Below are 23,179 nucleotides of genomic sequence, written 5' to 3'. Positions count from 1 at the left end.
CATGGGCAGAGTCAAGCAGACGATGATATACTGTCAATTTTGCTGCCATGCCCCAGGATTTTTTTTTCGCTGCATCAGATACCCTCTGTATCTCTTTCGTCAATTGTGCCTTCTCGATGCTGTGTGCGACAACTCCTCACCAAACTTCTTGTTGAAGTCTATTGATTTCTTCCTCGACCTCATCAAATTTCTTTTGAGCCTTTTGAAATCTCTCTTTCCAATCGACGGCCTCTCCTTCAAAGAATTTAAAATTTTCTTTTAGGCTCTTGATATGAGCTTTAATATTAACCGCCATCATCGTAGGAAGAGGAGTGACTAGTAAAGGAGTAGCAACTACCAGATCGATGTCGCAAGAATCATTTATCGACTATGCAAATAATTGAAAGCGGTAAATTCAAAAAGCTCATAATTTTATTTTATTAAATGAAAATTTTTTATAGAGATAAAAAAGGGGAAAGGGGCAAAAAGTACAAGTATTCAATTTTCGACCTTCTCTTGGGGAGTTGTATCCGAAGGAGACTCGAAGAGACCTGCATCAGCAGTTGAAGAAGAGGGCGGCTCAGCAACATTCTCCTTCTCAAAGATGGAGAGCTCGGAGGCAGTGTGAACTTCCTCGTCATCTTCATCTTCATAGTCTAGAAATGTGAGATCAAGCTCTGGATGCTTCTCCTCTATTGACTTTCGACAGTCGATCCAATCTTCTTTATGAGTCTGATGAAAAATTTTTTCACTGAAGACCACATGACTGTTGTGGTATTCTTCAGATGCCTTAAATGCCTCCATTGCTCGAGCCATCTCCTCAGTGAAGACAGGTGATGCATTGAATTTTACGACTGAAGAGCACTTGGCATCTTGAATGCGCTCCTTAGTGCTTCTCTCTGCCTCTTTTTCCCTCTCCAGGACGAGGGCGAGATCAGCCTCCACCTGCCCAAGGGCCTCCTGAAGATTTTTGACCTCAGCTTCTAGTTCTTTACTTTTTGCCTGATCTATCTAGGCATTCATCTCGACTTTTTTCTCAGTCTCTCGCACCTGTGCCTCTCTGACCGAGCGGTCCAACAAATTGATAAGAATATGGAGCTGCTGCATCTCAAATCGACTAAGTTAGAGGAAGTATAATGATTAAAAGGAAGAGGGGATGACAGAATAAATGCTATACCTGGTGATCCATAGTCAAAGATAGTTTCTTCCGACTGAAAACACTCATCCTATCCATCTGCACAAACTCTGTCAGAATTATGGAGTTCTCAATAGTTTTTCGGACGGTCTTCCAGTCTTGAAAAAATAGATCCTCTGAAATATCGTTAGAAAGAGCCTCACCATCGTCAGCCTCTTTAGAAGATTTGACCCGAGCAGAGGTCTTGGAAGGCTGAGGCCGCTTGATGATTTCTTCATAGGAGTTGGTGGTTAGGGTTGGAGTAAGTGCAGATGTCGCTAGAATTGCTCCATCCTAGGGAGAAACTGCATGGTCGACAGTAGCAGGCTCTTAGCTGAGTTCGATAGATTTTGACTTTTTTTCTCTCGATTTCGATGACCTGAGTCTTCCTCTTCTATAGAAGAGAAGCGTTCAATTTCACAATATCCTTTGACGAGGGTTCCATTTCTACAATTGTTCAACAAACATTGGGTTAGAGAGCTATATATATATAAAAAAAAAGAAAAGAGAAGAAAGAAAGCATGAACGACCCCACTCACTCCTAGGATCGCTAGAGGAGAGCCTTACCAAGAAAAAAAATTCATCAGATAAAAGCTCATCCAGATGGAGAGTATTACACTCTAGGAGATCCCTAAGCCCTCTCTTTTTCTCGACACTCAATGCTATGGGCTTCAAGGATGAAGCTTCGATCTGACTCCAGTTTGGAAGCCCCCAGTCATCCATCAAAGCACAAGAAACAAAAAAGAAACGGCTCTTTCATCCATGAATAAACGAAGGAGTGCCAGAGACCAGAGGAGAGACACCCCTCTGGGAGAAAATATACAGTCAGTTGGCATATGAGTGTTTTTTTAATGCGAAGAGAGTTCGAAAAAAGAAATTGAAGAATGGACTTCTGTTTGAGAGCAAAGTATAAGAAATCCTATGATGTATCTAAAGGAGTTTGAGAATACAGCACAAAAAGTAATCCCATAGAACCTAAAAAGCTCAAAGATGAAGAAAAAATAAAAAATCTAAGACCTGTCTGAAGATTTCTCTTATACATCGCTAATCAACCTCGAGGTAGATCGTGGACTCGAACATTGAAATCAGAAAGTTCAAGACAGAATTCATCTGGAATGTAGTATTGGGTTCGGAGCAACTCCAAGTCACCCAAGGTCAGCTCGGTTTGGATCTTTCCAGGTCCGATCGAAGAATTGATTTTAGACCTAGAACTTTTCAGACCATTCACTTTCTTTCGCATAGGGCTCTCACTCCTAGAATTTTCAGAACCCACTTTGGAAGCATAAACCTAAGGGAAAGTGAAAGGAAGAAAAAATCAAGAAGATAAGAGGGACTTACCTTCGAGTAAGAAATCAAAAGGAAGTAACTATCTTTTGAGGGCTTTTCACACGATGAAGAAAGAAGAAAATCTGTCTATAGGAGGAGCAAGAAAGATGGCAAAGGGAGAAGATTTTATCAAAATCAATAGAAGAAGAAATAAAACAAAAGAAGCCGCCCCTTTAAATAGAAGGATGTACGTCTCTCGAAGGATACCAAATCAGTATGAATTCTTGAAACAAACCACGCGTCAAGCCTTCATTAGCTCATGTTGGCCGATGGTCTTCACATTTAATATGTCTCAGCAAGAGTGGCGTCTGTGCAGATTTCAAAAACTTCATCATTAGTTCGATAACTTTTTCGTCTAAAAAATCATATGCAGGTATTTGATTTAAAAAAGAGCTCTTCACCTCTCCGATCATTCAGAATGCCAAGATAAATACTTTCATAGTCCAACCAAAGCTCGAACTAGGGAGTAGGAAGGTACTTGTCAGGAGTAATTTAGAATGGACCGATAATGTATGAAGATTCAAACCCATTATGACCCATCGAATCTATATCAGTGCCTTTCAAGCGACCTAATTGTTGTGGTTTGCCCGACCTCTGGTCAGCAAATTTCTATGCCGACCTTTGGTTGGAGGCTATTTTATCTAATTTTCGTCAGAATATTCTTGATCCTAATTCTTGGACGGAAAAGGTTTGGTCTGATCTTTGGTCAGAAAGCTATCAGTCCCAACTCCTAGTTGGCACGCTATACTCTCTGATCTTTCTTTGGAAGTAGATTGATCGGACACAGATCCAAAAGAGAGGCACCAACTGGCCATAGCTGTCAATACTATCTGACCATAGCTGTCAATGCTATATGGGTGTAACCGTCTGATTTTGAGAATCTTTCAGGTGTAATCGTCTGATCCTGAGAATTACAACCAAATAACCGCACCAGATTTAGCCAGTCTGTCTACTAAACATGGTTACATAGCCGTCTCCTCTATAAATACTCAAACCCTAGGGATTCAGGTAAGTAATCCATCTCAGAAAGCCAAAACTCTACTTTTCTGTTTGCGTGTTCTGACTTGAGCATCGGAAGGTCCTCGTCGGAGCACAATCCTCCGATTCGAATTTTTTGCAAGTTGCTCCAGCGCTATGCTGCTCAATTTTTTGGCATCAATCAAAAACAAGCCACAACAGATGTTATTGGACGAGATAGAGTATGAAGAGCATTGCATTGAGGATTTGATTGGATCATCTTTTGTGGGCTCCAATCATGTGAGTGCACCAATATAGACAGCAATGGGGTCATTTGGCCTCTAAAACCATATCAGATGTTGTGGCTTATGGTTCTTGGATTGTCCTTCAAAACCCTTTGAAGCTTTTATAGGCATTTCTTTTGCGATGAATTGAATGGGAATATTCGAGATGGATATATGTTCATGCATCTGTAGTTTCCTTATGGTGCAATGGAAAGAAAATGAGTTGCTTGCAATATTCAAATTATGGTAATAATTATGTGCAATTAAATTGGATAGATATCAATCTAATATGAAAGAATCTCAGGTGTTGTTCTTTCTTTTCTAGGTGAAGATGGATGTTATTCTTTAATGCTTGCTTGATTCTAAAAAATGTGCTATAATTAAGTTAAATCAGATAGACACGAATTCAATGTGGTGGAATCTTATGGATGCTATTCTAAAATACTCGTTCAATTAATGTGGTGGAATCCATGTAACCTACATACGGTTAGCTAATGAGTGGCACATGCAATGCATATGAAAGTATTACCTTTTGCGATAACTTATATTTTTTATTGAAAAATCAAAGTAAAAATATGTATGTTGGTATGGATCAGGTGATTTTGTGATTCTCTCCTCAAATATATTGTATATAGATGATTATACCCTCATGCTTGGTTATTCCTAACATGGTACGAGGTTTACAAAGTTGAAATTTGTGACTTATCATGTTGCAAGAGTTGGAGAAAAAAAAGGATAAAAAGCTAACATGAAGAGGAGCACCATAGGTTGTGCGAAGGACATTGAACCAGCCTTTTGTTTAGGTATCTCAACTAGTTTCATCTCTTTTTTCTTTGATCATGGGCAAGATATATTATCGATTGTTGCGGTCAATCTCTTATTGCATCCATTATCGAAAAAAAATATCTATAAAAAAAATTCATACTGATCGAAATTATGTCCGATGAAAATCTTTCGATACTTAAGTCAGCGAAGAGTGGTGAATAATAGATAAAAATTTTGAATAGCAGAGTCTCAGTCCAAAATTATCTTACCAATGCTGTTAATTTATCTTTCTTTTATAGGTGATTCAGATGTAACCGTCGAGCACGTAGTCTCACTTTTTATGGCACTAAAGGATAATTATTTCAATTATCGGACCATAATCATGGAGTTAATTGGCTGTTTATGTCCACTAATGATCGTAACACGTAGTTGATAACCATTTATAACGGTTAGACATGTGGATTTTACACATTCCAGTATTATGTAATCGTGGAAAGATAAGCCGACTATATGTCAGTAGTCATGGAGATTCGAATGAGCATCGATCGGTAACTCTGATATACCGATGGTCATCGGTCGGATATTAACTGAATTATCGTGATTGTTCATTGATGGCTGAAAATAGTCGACTATCAGTCGATCCACTGATTATGAATCGATATACTGTGTTTATATAACCGATCTAGAATCGGAATCAGAGATTGATTGAATTATTCCAATATTGATCATTAAAAAATAAATAGATTCTAATTCTTTGCTTGAGTAAAAAATAGTTACAAGCTATATAGCTCACGAAAAATAGCAGCAAGAGCTCACAAATAGATCATCATAATTTTGGAGCAAAGATGATGACTCGAACTTCAATTAAGAAAATATTTGGCTAATATCTAAGCCGAAGGGTGCATTCCGTGTCTAATTCGGATTGAATCCGCATCCATCCATCTACTGGTACCCATCCGGAAAGTAGGGGCATTTTCGTCATTCCACACGTCAAACCACAGAGCAAAACCCTCAGACAGGGGTAGTTTAGTAAGTTCATCTTGGGGAGGGAGAAAAATCCCCACGAAACCCTGTTGGCTTCGTGTAAAGAGGGAGTGGGGAAGCTCTCCTGCAACAATTCCGTGCCCCGAGAGAGGGAGAAAGACAGAGGCGAAGGGCGAGAGTGATGGCGGCGGTGAGGGCGGGCTTTCGGCGTCTTTTCTCCATTTCTGCCTTCTCTCCTCCGCCTCCCGCCGCTGCGGCTCCGGCGGCCGAGCCGTCGCCCAACCTCTTCATCTCAGGTGAGTCCCAGCACGTTCGCGCACTCTCGCACTCCATTTGATCATCTCGTGAGGATCTTGTTTTTGATTTCTAGGGCTTTTATATGCTTGATGTTCGGCTTGGACATTAGACCGGGAAAGGTGCAACTTTATCGTGGAACCCCTATTAATAGAAAATTAGTGTTTTTATTTTGCAAAAACTCTCCTTGGGGTTTAGATCTCCCGAGGAAAATTTTCTTTTTCCTTTGTATTGATCGATGAAGAAATCAGAAGAAACAAGATTTTCTTCTTTCTTTCCTTGTGGGGGCCGGGGGGGAGGGGCGGCGGAGCGGTGGGGGCGGCGGAGGTGCAGGTTGCAATTTTTTCACTATAAGGGATCCTTGAAGTTGGACTATTTAACATTTGATGTATAGATTTTTTGTATGGTGAAATATCACTGTGCGACTGGCAGACTTTAGTGTGGATAAGGGTTGGAGAGAGGGTGTTAGACTGACAGTCGGGAGAAGTAGATAGATCTGATAAAAAAAGAATTAGTTGTTTAATAGTTGAATGCTTAACAGATGTATACATTAGCATATAGGTCAATACAATATAAAATTATCTGATAATGATCGTCATGTTAGATGCCCGTATAAGGTTGAGTAGCTGTTTGTATGATCATGGTAAAAGGCAAGGTTTTAACTACCATGGGACAGGGCCATCCTGCTTTTTCTGTGAGGTAGTAGCACAAACTATTAGCGCGAAGAAGATGTAATTGAATAGTTTACAAGAAAACCTGCATGCATATGGTGTTCCCTGGAGAAGTAAAAGGAAATTAAGGATATCATTTTTCGATGAATGGTAACAGCGGGTTTCTTTGTTGTATTGGACTTGTGTTATCTTTCAAGTTCGTTTGTCAAGCTTTTGGTGGAACCTTTCTAACATTTGATTTAAGATCTAGCCCAAGAGTAGGTAAACCATGTAAAGATTTCATGTATCATTCTCTCTACCCGTTATATTTTTCTACATTTATCTTTATTTGCATGACTTCATGAAAGTAGAACACAGCCACATGGTAGTTTTTTGAGGTTATTTCAGTGCCTTTGCATAACCAAGTAGTAATAAGCCTGTCTTTGTGCTATGCTTGATCATCTGAGATAACTGATATAGATGTAGAGTACCAAATTTGAGGTGCAAAAGTATGATGTGAAGAAAAAAATTGTTCACTTGTAATTAAGTTTTGGGATTTAATTTAATATAAGTTTCATGGAAGAACACGTGGGTAAGAAATGCCATTTCTGTTTACAGCAAGGAATTGATGGACTTTGACTTTGAAACTTTCAGATATTCAACTATGTTTTATGTATGAATTTCCATAGATCTTTATAGAGAATTCAATGGTGAAGCATTCAAGCTTTACTTGAAATTTGCAAGAGCTTGTTATAAACTATGTAAGGTATGAGATTTAGATAAATACATAAATATCTTCAATTGCTTCAATATTTTTGGATTTTTTTTTGGTAAGCTTACCAGTATTAATATGAAGATAGAGAATGATGCTAGGTGCTTGTTTTGTTGCTACATCTTCCATCTATGTTGTGTGCTAAAGCATATTGATGTGATTAGAATTTTTGAATCTCAGATACCACAAACTTTTGTTCAGAATACAGTTTGTCGGCTTCTGTTTATATTTTTTAGCAATTGTTCTACTTAATTGTTGAGGATTTTTTTTTTTTTTAATCTAGTGGGTTTTGAGTCCTAATATGAGTAGGACTATTGTTTAAATGTCCTACTTTAGGCTGAGTTAGTGGTGTTTCTAAGTCCTTTTTTTCTCATGAGTGTAGAATGATTTTGATATCTTTTTATTAGAACCCCAGAACATACAGGTTCTACAATTTTTCTAAAGCGCATGGTTTACTTTTCGCTGGAAGTGATATTGTCTTAGGATAGAGGAGACTAGGTTGACCTGGACTCCTATTCCGAGTCAAATTATTTAGAGCTCTAGATTCACTAAGAGTAACTTGGGAGTCCTGTTTTAATTAGAAAATATTGGACAATTTTCAGAGCATTTTTGGTTACTTTTTGTTAGGATAATGAGTAAGGTAGAAGAGCTCTAGGTTGACTAGGAGTCTTGTTTTGAGTCAAATTCGTTAGAGCTCTAGATTCGTTATAAGTGTCTTGGGAATCCTTTTTGTGATTAGAAAGGATTGTTTTATAGTTGTTTAAGTGCTTTTACATGTGGTCCATGCCGAGTGATGAAATGATTTATGAGTTATTTGGAATGAGTTAGCTCCACTGTGGAAGCTCGGTCCCTCAATTGTTGTCTCTTTTTTCCTTGTTCTCCCCTATATTAAAACTGCTTACTTTCTTGCTTGCCTTTCCAATTGCCTCTTTTTCTGTGTTATTTCTTGCTATAAGGGGAACTTTCAGATTACCCAGATATGACTTTTCTCCTTAGCTAGTTACAAATTTATTTTTGGCCTTAATGCTAAGGCACTGCATTATGTATATCTGAGTTGGAGGATGTAAGGATTATGACCCAGTCTATGAAGAAAAGGGAGGCCTTGTTGGGGTGAGTTGTTTTGGTGGGATGGAAGGGATGCAAAAAGTGAGCATTGGTTGAGGATAAAGACAGAGTGAAAGTAGCGTTACTTGTCACTATCTTTAGAAACAAGGGCGCTAGAAACACTGGGAAAGGCTAAAGAAAGAAAATGCATAAGTATTTCTATGCAACATACATAACCAAAAAAAAAAAAAAGGTGACTATTCATTTCTTCTGATTTGTCATTAAGAAATTATCCATTTGAAATAGTAGATTTTGGATCCAAAAAGAATTCTTGTAAAATAATGATGCATTCAACATCATGCTGATGCTGGCCCATATATGGTCAAATGAGCCTTTTAGGGAACTGAGAGCGGAACCATGTGGATGAGGTGCTTGATGTTTTATCAGAACATTAGTATACGTGGAAGACACTCCAAATTTAAAGAGCATTTAACATGTTAAAGGATAAAAAGATATCAATGTTATGTGGAATTACGATCCTTGTGAGTTCTTGGATATAATGAAGGACACAAAATGGGAACCTGAAAGCTCTTTGAGGAACGCATTAACAAATGGACTTAGAGGATCTCCAGCCATATAACTCGTACTTGAGTACTTCATGGAAGTTTAAACATAAAACTTGCATTTTGTTTTGCATCACTGGAGCACCAAAGTTGCTTTTTTCTTTCTCATCGCTATAAGTCAATTTCTCAAGTGCTATTAATTTTTTATATGTCTCCATTGACCAACATATTATATTGACTTGCATAACTGAATAAATTTATTAAAAATTGACTAGTATGGTTTGATATAGTTTATATGTGCATAGCTGTATAGTTTGAGAATTTGTTACTTGAGTGTCGTGGGTCCAAAACATAGAAACAACCTCTCCACACACAGGCCTACATACATCTGCCCCCCCAGACCCTGTAATAGCAGGAGCCTTATGTAGTGGGCTGCTCTTTTCGGCTGTAGATTGAGACGTATGCAATTGACAAGCCGTAGCCCTTCTATATAGTATTGTTTCATAGATATCACCTATTTGTGCAACTATTTAGAAGTTTTTCCTGCATATGTTCAAGTATTTCTTCGACTCTGCGGGCATGGGAAGTTGTGCTTTTTTCTTATATTCCATTTTTACCATTAGGTCTATTTTTTTTCCTTGGCAATTTAATAGTTTCAAATGGATGATAATATTTGCAGTCATTTTTCATTTTTCCTTCAATCCCTTGTTTCTTATGATCAAGTATCAAATTGAAGCATTATCTTATCTGACCATTTGCTGCACCAAATCTTTACATTCGGTCTAAATTTAAATATCATGTGTATTTGATTTGGATCATAGTCATTCATAGAATCATGTGCCACATCACCCTGATAAAAATAAAATGATGGAAAAATCATGTGTAGCAACCACTCCTTTTGGTTGGACAGATCATATCCATTCATAAATTCAGTTATGTGCACTTCATCCTTCAAATGCTTAGTCTAAATAAATGTGTACAGAAAGTTGCGTGGTTAGGTAACGACGCATACAAAAGCATCTGCCTAGGTTTTTAGGCAGCCAAGCATGCTGATAATAACACTCTATTAGCTATGAGAATTCTCTCTTAGGTACCCTGTGGGTGTCTATCAGCCCCGCCTCCCTCTTCGTCTTCCTTTATTAAGTCGATTATTATCTGTATATGTCATTGCAATGAGATTTTATTAGCTATCCTTATTACTTCCCTAATTCTAACAAAAACGAATGATTTACAGGGCTTAGCAAGCGTACTACATCAGAGGGACTCAGGGAAGCATTTTCAAAATTTGGTCAAGTATTCCAAGGTATCTGTTTCTTCTTATGGCCTTGTATAAGAGACCCCATCCACAAGATGCTAACTGTAATTTATGTGCATATTACAGCAAGGGTTGTGACTGATCGTGTATCAGGATATTCTAAAGGTTTTGGTTTTGTAAGCTACGCAACAGTAGAAGAAGCAGCAGAAGGCATAAAAGGCATGGATGGCAAGGTAAGTTGGTCATAGGTTGTTGGTCATAGTTTATTATTTTGAATCATGTTTACACTAGAATGGCACACCCACTGGACTTGCTTAGAGTAAGTGTATTAATTAAAGAAGGGAGTGTGTCGTAGAGGTAAGCCTCATAGCCTCTCTTTGAGGCATTTGCATTATACACAGTGAAGATAGTTTATTTTTTTTAGCACCGCATTTTTAGCGATCTTCACTGCATAAATGATTCGCATTAATGGCAATTTGATCATTCTAGACTAGGGAAAATTCAATTTGTGGACCCTGATAACCAAGTGTTTAAAAAATTTACTAAAGGCTTAAACATTGAGGGCTTGTTTGGATATATTGGAAAAATTTACCAAAGGTTCAAAAAATTGCAGGAGCTGGGTGATTTGGTGTTGGATATACCATGATAATGACCAACGGTGTTTCCATTTGGTATTGTGTCTGGCTGGTTGTGGAAAAATATGCAAGAATTATCTACTGTAGTCAAAACTAACTGAAAATAATACTTCAAGCTAGCTTGACTTGGATTTAACAAGTCCTAACTAGATCTTTTGCATTGTGTCTCGCAAAAAATTCTTGCTTTAGATACTAACTAATAAATTGAACACAAAAAACCAGCAGAGATTATGGTAACATAAAATAATCCACTTCTTAAATCATGAGAAATGTTTCAAAACCAAACCAAACTGCTGGTTAGTGGTAGACTATAGTCTGATTGTTGTCTGTGTTGTATGGCACTTTCCACTTAGTTTTATCTAAATATTGTCCAACACTCTGAATACCCATATGAATTATATCAGAGGGCACCAATACTTCTTTCAAACTTGAATGTCAAATGTTTCATAACAATGCCTCGGTGAATATTTGATAGAGTAAGAAGCTCAATGCAATGGATCTCTATGAACAAAGAGGTGGAATTCTGAATATTGACAAACTCATATTTTTCTGAACAAGGACAGCTGCAGGCAACTATGTAATGCATATATATCAGATTGCAACTATAAGGATAACCAAATATCTATGTCTTTCCATGAAGATCCAGTTGAACTTAAAGAACTATGTACCTTATAGCACTGTGGCCCAGAGGGTTCAGTAATTCTTTAGAACCTCTTCTCCACCAAAGCACCTCTTCTTATCTGCTGCAAATTGTTGCTTCTTGAAGAGTTCTCGCTGAAGGTGAAAGTAGGAGTCTTTTAATCATGAAAGGATATTTTGTGGTGGGGCTACCTCAGCCTTTTGTGTGAGATTTCTATGTTATTGCAGCCCTGTTCATGGTTTAGGGTCCTTACTCCGCTAGTTCTATGCCTGCCTTGTTATAACTGCCAGTGTGAGCATAGCTGTTACTTTTGTTCTTTCACTAGATGATATGGTAAAATTTTGATCTCATAGTGAATGGAACAACTCATGGTTGATCTCCCATCTATCCAGATTATCAATTCGAACCCCTCAACAGGGGCAGTTGAAAGAGGACGGGAATAATGGGAGACGTGAGGGAATTGTTTTAAGAAACAGATGTATAGGGGCTTTTCCAAAAAAGTAATCAAAGCGGATGCTGGAATTGTTCCACTCTTCAAGGTGCCCATCACTCTCAAAACATGGGAAAGAATATCTTAGAAATGATAGATTTACATTTTTCCCATAGAATCTCTTCTTTTTCATGGTATTTAAATCTTTAAAATCCTATCCAAACAACTATCTACATTGAACTCATATGGTTCAGGATTTCTTTAGTATGCGCTGCTATGAAAAGACATGGGGAAAGAGTGCATCCAAACATGCCCTTGAACTGTGCGACTTGATTTATGCTATTCAAAATTTATCAAGACTTTCCCGTTGGTTTCTTATAGATTGTGATTCAGATAGCCTTCAGACTGCTTAACTTATGCATATGTATTTCCTCCATATTTTACTCTTTTAACACCACCATTTTCTGGGCAGTTTCTGGATGGTTGGGTTATTTTTGCTGAGTATGCTAGACCCAGGCCGCCTCCACAAGGACAGCCACAACCTCAAACAACACCACCGCCACCTCAGATGTCAGAGTCTCCATCTGGCTATCAGTAGAGATTTGAGGACCTCCAGAAATTTTGATATTTATGGGAGCAAAACAAGTTTTCAAATGTTTGAATGAGTGCCTTGATTGCACTGATTGTCATTTGATGGAAAGCTGGATATATTTGATGATGTAATGGAAATATGATCCAAGTTTGAAAGACTTATTATAAAGACCTATAATTTGCTCATGGACTTGCATCTGTGTATGTGCTAACTTGAATGTGTAGAATCGACATAAAGCGTTCTATGGGTCTGTCATTAGGTATTTTTATAGTGATGTTTCTTTCAGGCTTCACTCTATTTATCTTGTAGCATGTCTCAGCATTTACAAATCTGGTTGGTTTCTATTGACGTAGAGTAAATGATGATGAACAGAAAGCTGGACCTGTTCATAACCTAGAGGGCATGCCAATTTTTGAACTGCCTTGCTCCCCTTAATTGCCTATCATGCGGACAGATAAAGATGGGACTTGGCACCAATCTTTTGGTGTCGTTTATTTGCATTCTCTCCAATCTTTCTTCAATCAATGATCAAACTCTTGCAGTGGAGCTCAGTTTTGTCACATTGATGATTGATCCACCATGGCTTTGATTCTTATTTGTAGCATCATGCTCTTATTGTATAAGATTTCTCCTGATTGGTTTTCTTGGGGTCACACCAAGGAATATGAACAAGGCAAGGCCATCTGAAGACTGATCATAGCAGAATTCAGAAGGGGGATCGTTTGGTTTTGCCATTAAATTTGTGAGTACTATTGTACATGCGGTTTGTTAAAATTTATACTTTCAACTTGCTGATGATAAATTTAAATATAAATCAATAATGAATAAAAGTAAAGCATTTATGCAAAAACATGTAACTTAATTTTTTTTTGTTTGCAGATAACTTATTTCATCAAACTTTTTAATAAGTGGTGCAGCAAAAGGAATGCAAGGGGTTTCTAGCAATTTTCACATTTCTTCGGAAACCGGCTCCCAAGGTAGCTCTAAAATGAGGGACCCGCTGGGAAATCCTGTGATGATGGTGAGGCTAAAACATATACCAAGATAGGAAATTCTGTGACAATTCAGTATGGAGTGTACCAATTTGCTCGGTTCGTCCATATAGTCATCAATTTTTAACGTGTATTTAATGTCCATAGTTTTGCTTTTTCGTTTAAAATTTTGAATGATTAAAATATTTTTTTTTTAAAAAAAATTATGACATCTTGTGGCATATTATGACATGTTGCGTCAAATTATTATTTTCTGCAAGCAGAATGATAATATGGACATAAGACCTCATAATTTTTTTTAAAGTATAAAGATATTTTGATTATTTAAAATTTTAAATAAAAAAATAAAATTACATGTATTAAATGTGTATTAGAAAATGATGGCTATGTAGATCAATCAGATAAGGTGATTTTACATCAAATTTTCTGTACTGCCCATGACGTACGAAGAATTTCTCATACTAAGATATACCAAGGAGCCCACTTCAACTCCCAAGTCATTCATATCATATGGCAACGTGTGTGCAGCTTGAATGCATATATTCTAAGCTATCGCTTCGAGCAAAGTATTGTGAAGAAGCTTCCTAAGTATGATTGTGAGGCTAGATTAATGATACCATTCTGTCTGAATACCTGAGCAATGTTGCAAGAGATGACAGAGTTCTCAATGTGCCAGATTTACATCAACGGTTTCTAAAGATAAGATTTCCCATCTTAGTTCTAAGAATTAGTGTCTGAAGATCTTTTCTCATACTTAAGATTGTTACATAACCCAATTTTGTCAAACGGTTCAAAAAAGATTATACTCACCATTTGGTTTAACGTAATAGTGTATATTAGAAGACTTCAGGATGTGTGGGGTGTTGATAGATCAAAAGTTTATGCTTTACATGACAACTGTTGCTATTTGACTAGGAAAGGTTACTTCTTCGCTCGTGCTTAAAACTCATTTCTTAACTCATGCATAACGGAGATAACATAGGTACTAGACAAAATAAGACGCGCCTATCATGCAAAACAAATGACAATTGTTGTGCAAAGAAAAAAAATTATGATCAACTTTAAATTTAAAGAATAAATTGGAGTGAAACTCTCAACTTTAAATAGTTTAAATCGACTCTTCTAGTTTCCAAATTATTCCAAAATGGCCCATTGACTCTCCAACCAGCCGGCACTGTTAGCCTATTATTACATATGACCGAAATATCCTTATCCTCTTCAAACATTTATGAATATCTTTTGACCGTACAAATGGAGTTCGGAGTGCTTTGAGATCTATATGGTAGGTGATCGTTAACTATGAGCTATATACTAAAAGTACTTTAATACTGTGTAAGTAGATAAATAAAAAAATTGAATTGCTTTAAAACCCATGTGATAGGTGCTCTTTAACTATAGACCACGTATTAAAGATGCTTTGAGATCTTTGTTGATTGATTAGTGAAGAAATTTAGAGTATTTTGAGATCTGCAATAGGTGATCCTCAATTATGGGCCATACACTAAAGTAGATGGATAAATGAAGAAATTCAAAGTACTTTGAGATTCATGTGATTGGTGATCCTTAACTATGGGCTCAGAGTGCTTTGAGATTGATATAGTGAGTGATTCTTAATTATAGGTTATATAACAAGAGTTCTTTGAGATTTGTGTTGGTGGAAGAAAAGGTTTGGAGTGCCTCAAGATTTGTACAGTAGGTTATCTTTATAAGCTATATATTAAGGACACTTCGAGATCTGTTCCACGCAAAAGATCTTTTGAGACTCTATCCTATTCGATATATATCAAAGATATTTTTATCATACAACTACTTTATGCTATCATGTAATGATCATATGCCACTACTCTTTTAACAAAGATGAGCGAAAGGGCAACTTTATAATAATTTGAAAATTTGAAGGGTTAGTTTGAATTTTTTTAAAGTTGAAAGGTGTCTCCAAGACTAAATCTACTTAAAAATAAGTGACTTATCGGATTTGCTTAAGTCCGAACCATTTTGGACCGATCCAAAGTTGGTTTTAAGCCCGAAAAGTCAAATCAAACTTGAAATTTATGCCACCCATTCAATAGGTTAGGCTTCGGTTTGTATTAACCTAGCATGAGCCTCATATTTTTATAAGATATATAATATAATATAATGTAATATATATAATATATAATTTTTATCTTCTTCCTCATCTCTCTCCTCTATTTGCCCTCACCCTTGTCTTTCTCCTCTCCATCATCCGGCCGCCCCCCATCCCACCTCCTCCTCCCCTCCTCCGCACCAATTCAATCACCCTTGCCGCTTTTGGCCCACCTCCTCCTTTCCTTCTCCTCCTCCTCCTCCCCCCCAATCCCCTCCTTCCTCTGTGCTTTTTCCCTTTTTCTTCTTTTTGAGAGAGTTTGGCAAAGTTTGTGATTGGACTTGAAAATCCGAAGCTCAATAACTAGTGGACTTGGACCTAGGAAGTGGAAAGTAAGTCTGAAGGTTAAATTAGATTGGACTCGAGCTTGAAAAATTTAGAAGATATCTTAGATTGAGCCTAGCTTGCTCATTGAGCAGGTCTATTGGGAATATATCCAAAGTTGAGATGTCGTTATAATTTTTCTAATCTTAAATGTTTCCAACCTTTTCGATCCCCCTCATGTTCAACTCATGTTTGAGGAAAAATATCCAACTGCCAGCTCAATATGGTCCTCACAAACTCGAGACATGTTTAGCCATCCAATCCAACTCAGCTCCACTCAATCCAATTAAATCCCAAGATAGATATGGGTTTTGGATAAAATATCCGACACGGATTCGAGTTGGATATACAAAATGTATGCACTGCTCCGAACCCGATCCAATATAACCTTAATCTAAATTCTCTTTTAAAATTATAATTACTTTATAATATTTGTATGATGACTTTCTTATCCAACCTGATTTGACCCGATCTGAGCCATTTTATCTATGCAACCTGATTAGAGGTGGTATAGGGCGGGGATCAGTATAGAATTTTTAATTGCAGCAGTTATGGATATTAACCAATTTGACCCATATTAAATCTAGTGTCGTCCCTATTGGCTCATGGATTGAATCCAAAGCAAAAAGGTGCAAGTGCCTTGGGGAGTAAGTTCAACCCGTAGAAAATTGCCTTGCCTATTATTATCCACTAAGGAATCTTTAGAGCTCCAATAGACTAGTTGAAGGATTGAATCTAAAGCAAAGAGGTGCAAGTGCCTCGAGGAGTTAGTTCAATCCATAAGAATTACATATCATTTTATCAGCTATTCAATGACATTCTTAGGGATGGCATGGTGGGTTGTAGCATAGATCAACATTGGTGCACTGGTAGTTTTGATGAGCATGATTCTCTTGGTGCTAGAAAAGGTGTGGCATTTTTTTTTTTTGGTAAAAGGAGAAGCAAGCATAGATTAAAAGTAATAATACAAAGTTTGAACATTATATATATGAGAATAGTCAAGCCAATATATAACCCCAAAACCAAAATGTGCAGTACATACAGGAGATAAAAGTAAAACTACAAAGATAACAAAATGAAGATTAAGGCTAAGAAAGATTTGGCACTCATTCTAGCTGAGAAGTATATTAGGAATAGTAGCTACTGCCAACAATATGAAACAAGATAGAATTTTAAGATAAGAACTTCATGCATAGTTGTGACTTGAGGCCTGCTGAAGAGATGTGAAACTTAAGAAGAAGTTTAGTATGCTGTAACAGACCCCTTCTGCTCTATTTAACTGAGATAGCTGAGAGGAATGATAATATTATATTTGAACCTAAACATGTAGTTGAAGATAGAGCATAAATTTTTTTAATTAGATCTGCATGAAGAATCAGACTCAGATAGGCGCTATAGTGAAGCATATGATATGAGAGAAAAAACTAGTAAACAACTTTATATGATAATGAATAGATGGAGCACAGAGTAGATAAGCAAGAACAAAGAACAATGTGCTGCTACAACAATAATTTGCCAAAACAAACAGGTATGATTAATAGATGAAAATGGCTGATACATCCAAAAAATGATGTATGTGAGAATAACATTTCTCAACAAAGATCATGTAGAAAGATAGTTGGTAATAGCCCATTTGTTGTAGCAAATTGCTTAAGAATGTAGCTATAGCAATATATTATATTGATAGTGATGAAAAGTAAAGATTGTGCCATGTATAACCACAATATGCTAGATAGGAGAAATTCTATACCACATCCTATAAACCTGGCTTATAGTTATTCCATTGAACCATCAAGTAGGGCAGTGGAATTCATGAACTGCAAAAAAAATTAATAAATCAAAATACAGCTGATCAAGGTGAAATTCTATAACCTGATAAGTATGGAGCCAAAGATATCAAATCGTCTAGTCACAAAAATAGGTTGCACAGTGGAACTTTGAGAAAATTGAAAGATGATAATCCTCTAGTATATCCATATACCCTAGGACAATGGAACCTGAACAAGTAAATAAAAACATACATAATATAACCCCCTGACTTTTGAAATATGTTGGAAACAAGGCTGACATATATAATGGCCCAACAGAAGATCACAATATGCATTTTAGAGTCACTCCCCAGAACAAGAATGGCATGACAGTGAGACAATGCATCAATAGATTGGCTCTTAGACTGAGTATATCCAATCAGTAGAGTATTAGCATATGTATGCTTGAAGTGAATGCGTAAAACCATCAAGAAAAGATTATATTAATTTAAATCTGCCTGTCATAAGTGATTCCAATAGCTTCCGCCTACAAAATAGCCCCTAATTGGACAGGTAACAAAACATATCGTGAGAATTATAATGCTCTAAAAATGGATCTAGAAGCCAACATCCAATCAGCCGCCTGGTTGGCCTCTCGAAGGATATGAGAGACCCTCCAAGGTTTTGTGATGTAGCTTTCCAAGCAAGAATATCTCGTAATATATGCCATAAAGAGTTGTTATGAACATAGGATTGAGTAATCCAGTTAATAATCACTAAAGAGTCTCCCTCAATCCAAAAATGATTTGTATATAGGAAAAATAAGACTTCATGAATAGCCATCCAAGCACCTACCAATTCTGCATATGGCATCAAGCAACTGGATAAATGATAACTAACAACCTTAATAAGGCGGCCTTGATAGTTCTTGATAACAAATACTACAGCAACGTCCTCAATAGACATAGCACAATCAAAATTTATCTTCAATACTCTAAAGAGAGGAGGATGCCATGCAACAAGGGGAGAAGACAACTGCATTTAAGAATTAGAATGTGGACGGTCCCAGTTTTTTAATAGAGTAGAAGCTGTATTTAAGAAGTTGTAGACCAGATTATGGTACATCACAACTAGTTAACACATAAGATCACATGGATTAGTAAAAAAATTCTTAAATATTCAAGCATTACGAGCCTTCCATATAAGTCAGGCTAACTGGACACATAAGGCTTGATACACTCTCTCCCCCAACCCATTAGAAATTAGAGTAAACAACTCAAATAATGAATTAGGGTGAGACTGATTGGTGCTAAATTGCTTCCAACAAGTAGCGAACAGATATTGAAAAAACACATGTTCACAGTTCTCTAAGGGGACAGAACAATAATCATAAGATTGATTATCAAAGGATAAAACTCGCTTATTGATTAGTAAATTTTTGTAAGGATATTTACAAAAGAAGAGTTGCCAACAGAAAGTTTTAACCCTTTGGTACTACAAGAAAATAGTGATTTTGCAATCAATTTTGCGATCAAATTTTTTAGTTAAAATTTACGATCGATTTTGCAAGTAAATTTTTTTGCAACCAATTTTATGATCGATTATTAAAAAAATTAATATAGCGATCAAAAAATATCGATTGCAAAATTAAAATTTTGTAATCGATGATTTAACAAAAATAATATAGCAATCAAAAAATTGATTTCAAAATTTAAATTTTGTGATCAATTTTGCAACCAAAAAGCTGAATATAAAAATAAATTTATAAAATATTATTTTTTTATAAATTTACAATCATAAATTTGATTGTAATAATTTTTAGTTATTTAATTTAATTTTTAAATAATTTAGTGATCGATTTTTTGATGACAAAATGGATTTATTATTTTGCAACCAAAAAAATTATTGCAAGCTTTTTATTTTTTATTTTTATTAAAAATTTTAGGATCAAAAAATTGGTCACAAAATTCTTGACTTGCTTTTTAATCTATTGATAAGTTTGCAATCAATTTTTTGGTATAAATTTTTTTAATATTTTATAATCAAAAAATTAATCATAAAATATTTTAATTATTTTTTAATTTAAATATATTTATGATCAATTTTTTGATTATAAAATATTAAAAAAATTTATGATTGAAAAATTGATTGCAAAATAATTAAATTAGTTTTTTAATCTATAAATAATTTTATGATCAATTTTTTGATCACAAAATATTTTTAATATTTTACCATCAAAAAATTAATTGTAAATATATTTTACAATCAAATATAATTTTTTTTATTTTTTTTAAATATAATATAATTTTAAAATTTAAAATCTATTTTCATCATTTATTATCTAAATAATTATCGTTAGAGTATCGTCATAAGAGTTTGCTTTGATCTAGTAGCTCTAGCTATGTCGATCAATAAAATTCGATTTTGATGGTTACGAACGATCGTATGATGATCTGATAGATAGAGACTATCGATAGATCTGAAAATTTATAACAATAATCTCGATAATATTTGTAGTACACTATCAAAATTCTATTTCAATCGAACATCATTATTATGATCAATTTAGCATCGGATGATTTGGATCGTTAAATAAAAAATTAGTGATCAAAAGATCAAACGACGTCGATTATAAGATTATTTTTTAAAATAATAATTTTTACTACTACTTTAATCATCTGTATAATGGTGATCATAAAATTCAAATCACACGTATATGAATCATCCATGTTAAGTAAATCTTATAAAAGAACAAGTATAATTTCTTAAAGACTTTAAGAATGGATATTAAGAGACATATACTTTTGGATGGTTCATATAGGCATAGTTTAAATTTTAAAATCATCATCGCATAAACGATCAAAATAGTAGTAAAGATTATTTATTTAAAAAAAATCTTATAATCAAACGTCATTTGATTTTTTGATCACTCATTTTTTATTTAACAGTCCAAATCATCCCATGTTAAATTGACCATGATAATGATATTTGATTGAAGTAAAATTTTGATAGTATTCTATAAATATTATCAAGATTATTATTGTAAGTTTTTGGATCCATCAGTGATCTCTATCTATTAGATCATCATGCAGTCATTCGTGATCATCGAAATCAAATTTTATTGATCGACATAGCTAGGACTATCAGATTGAGGTGGTCTTTTGTGACAATACTCTAATGACAATTATTTAGATAATAAATGATGAAGATAGATTTTAAATTTTAAAATTATATCATATTTAGAAAAAAATAAGAAAAAAATTATATTCGATTATAAAATATATTTGTGATCGATTTTTTGGTTGTAAAATATTAAAAAATTTTATGACCAAAAAATATATTATAAAATTTTTAAATTATTTTTAATCTATAAATAAGTTTGCGATCAATTTTTTGATCACAAGATATTAATTTTACGACTGAAAAATCAATCATAAAATTATTTTAGATTAAAAAATAATTCAAATATTTTATGATGGAATTTTTGATCATAAATTTTTTAATATTTTATAATAAAAAAACCAATCATAAATATTTTTAAATTAAAAAAATAATTAAAATATTTTATGATCGATTTTTTTATTATAAAATTTTTAAAAAAATTTATGATCAAAAAATTAATCACAAACTTATTTATAGATTAAAAAATAGCTCAAAAATTTTGTGACTGATTTTTTGATTGTAAAATTTATTATTTATGAAATATTAAAAAAATTATGACCAAACAATCGATTGTAAAATTTTTAAATTATTTTTTAATCTATAAATAAGTTTATGATCAATTTTTCAATTGTAAAATATTAATTTTATGATCAAAAAATCGATCATAAAATTTTTGAATTGTTTTTATTTTATAATTAAGTTTACGATCGATTTTTCAGTCACAAATTTTTTTTTAATATTTTGAAATCAAAAAATCGATCATAAATTTAAATTTTGAAAAAAAATAATTGATGCTACCAATTTCTTTTTTATAACCCGCCTTCTTCTCCTCGCCTCCCTGTCCTTTTTCCCTTTTCCCCTCCCCAACACCCGAAGCCCCTCTTTCCCTCCTCGGTGACTATCCGTAACGACCTCTCCTTGCTGGCTCGCCCACGACAGCACCCCCTCCTCTCCCTGGCAACCACCTATGGTGGCCTCCCCTGGCCAGCCTATCTGTGACGGCCTCCCCTCCCCTCCAACCTCCCCTCGTTGGCCCACCCACGATGGCCTCCCTCGTTGGCCCAACTGCGATGGTCCCCCCTCCCCTTTCTGGTGCCCAAACCCCCTCTTTGCCTCCCCAACCTGCCCACGATGACCCACCCTCCCCTCTCCAGTGATCGCTAGCGACAGCCTCCTCTCGTCGGCCTGCCCACAACTGCCCCCTTCTGCTCCCCAGCGATCGTCCGTAATGGCCTCCCCTCATCGGCCCACCCATGATGGCCCCCCTCCCCTCCGACCTCCCCACACCGGCCCATCTGTGATGGCCTCCCCTCATCGTGAGCCATGAGAAATGGACGGAAAATACCCTCGATCCATAGTGGATCATAAGAAACCCAGGAGAACCGATCGCTGGTCCATGCCTCACTCCATGGACCACGCCAGTCAAATTTTATTTTAAATAATAATATAAAAATAATATAATATAATATAAAAATAATATAAAAATAATATAAAAATATAAAATTAAAATTAAAATTTTATGACCAAGTTTATCATCGATTTTAAAAATTAAAATATTATAAAAAATAAATTATGATCAATTTTTTAATTAAAAAATTAAAAATAATTAACTATAGATTTTATGATCGATTTTATAAATAAAAAAATATTTTAACAAAAGTAGCAATCGAGTTTGCTATCGATAAATTAATTAAAAAATAAAAATAATTAAAGATCGATTTTATGATCGATTTTATTAATTAAAAAAATCTCAAATTTATCGACTGATTTTGTGATCAATTTATTAATAAAAAATATTTTAATAAATTTAGCAATCAATTTTGCATTCAATTTTATTAATAAAAAATTTAAAAATAATTAACAATCAATTTTATGATCGATTTTATTAATAAAAAAATATTTTAACAAAATTAATGATCAATTTTGCTATCGATATATTAATTAAAAAATAAAAATAATTAGCAATCAATTTTATGATTGATTTTATTAATAAAAAAATTAAAAATAATTAAGGATTGATTTTATGATCGATTTATTAATAAAAAATATTTTAATAAATTTAGTGATCAATTTTAGCGATCGATTTTATGATCAATTTTGCAACTGATTTTTAAAAAAATTATAAAATTTAAATTATTTTTTATTTTTTGATTGCAAAATTTTACGATCGATTTAAATCGATCACAAAGTTTTGCAATTAGAATTTTTGCAACCGATTAAAATTGGTTGCAAAGTCAATCGTAAAATAAATTAGCAACCGATTTTTATTATTTTGCAACTAGTTTTTCGATCGCTAAATCTCTGTTTTCTTATAGTGTAGGGAACCAAAAGTTTCTAGATCTAATCACATTTGGAAGTCGGGATAGATGGATTTTCGAAATAGAGGCTTGCCATGACTTCTCTAAGGAAGACATGAGGAGATTGAGAGGCTTGCCAGTCAAGTTGATCAAACCACTATCCATAAGTAATAGAGATGGTTTTAAT

The 23,179-nt window shown here is 34.7% G+C and overlaps 1 protein-coding gene across 3 annotated transcripts; it reads left to right on the top strand.

Moving 5' to 3' along the window:
• Nucleotides 1-5,534: 5,534 nt before the first annotated feature.
• Nucleotides 5,535-12,529, top strand: LOC105052666 (organelle RRM domain-containing protein 2, mitochondrial). 3 transcript variants are annotated; one of them, XR_012134975.1, is made up of 5 exons: nucleotides 5,535-5,765; nucleotides 10,027-10,095; nucleotides 10,174-10,280; nucleotides 11,715-11,861; nucleotides 12,225-12,346. XR_012134975.1 is itself a non-coding variant. In XM_010933567.4 (4 exons), the coding sequence occupies exons 1-4, from the start codon at nucleotides 5,651-5,653 to the stop codon at nucleotides 12,348-12,350; spliced, it is 417 nt and encodes a 138-aa protein (XP_010931869.1). In that variant the 5' UTR covers nucleotides 5,535-5,650; the 3' UTR covers nucleotides 12,351-12,529. The 3 variants fall into 3 exon arrangements, 2 of the variants coding, with proteins under 2 accessions (XP_010931869.1, XP_073100912.1); XM_010933567.4 differs by lacking the exon at nucleotides 11,715-11,861 and having other exon boundaries at nucleotides 12,225-12,529; XM_073244811.1 differs by lacking the exon at nucleotides 11,715-11,861 and having other exon boundaries at nucleotides 10,027-10,280; nucleotides 12,225-12,529.
• Nucleotides 12,530-23,179: the final 10,650 nt, after the last annotated feature.

This window comes from Elaeis guineensis, chromosome 10, assembly GCF_000442705.2.
Source record: "Elaeis guineensis isolate ETL-2024a chromosome 10, EG11, whole genome shotgun sequence".
In the NCBI taxonomy this organism is placed as follows: domain Eukaryota; kingdom Viridiplantae; phylum Streptophyta; class Magnoliopsida; order Arecales; family Arecaceae; genus Elaeis; species Elaeis guineensis.
The sequence above is the reverse complement of the archived record's forward strand: the minus strand, read 5'-3'. Positions and strand labels throughout refer to the sequence as shown.

Bases quoted from the DNA above. Each gene is read 5' to 3' on its own strand.
- LOC105052666 (XM_073244811.1), top strand. From the start codon at position 5,651: ATGGCGGCGGTGAGGGCGGGCTTTCGGCGTCTTTTCTCCATTTCTGCC. The intron at 5,766-10,026 runs GTGAGTCCCAGC...AATGATTTACAG, and splicing joins GCCCAACCTCTTCATCTCAG to GGCTTAGCAAGCGTACTACA. The intron at 10,281-12,224 runs GTAAGTTGGTCA...TTTTCTGGGCAG, and splicing joins TAAAAGGCATGGATGGCAAG to TTTCTGGATGGTTGGGTTAT.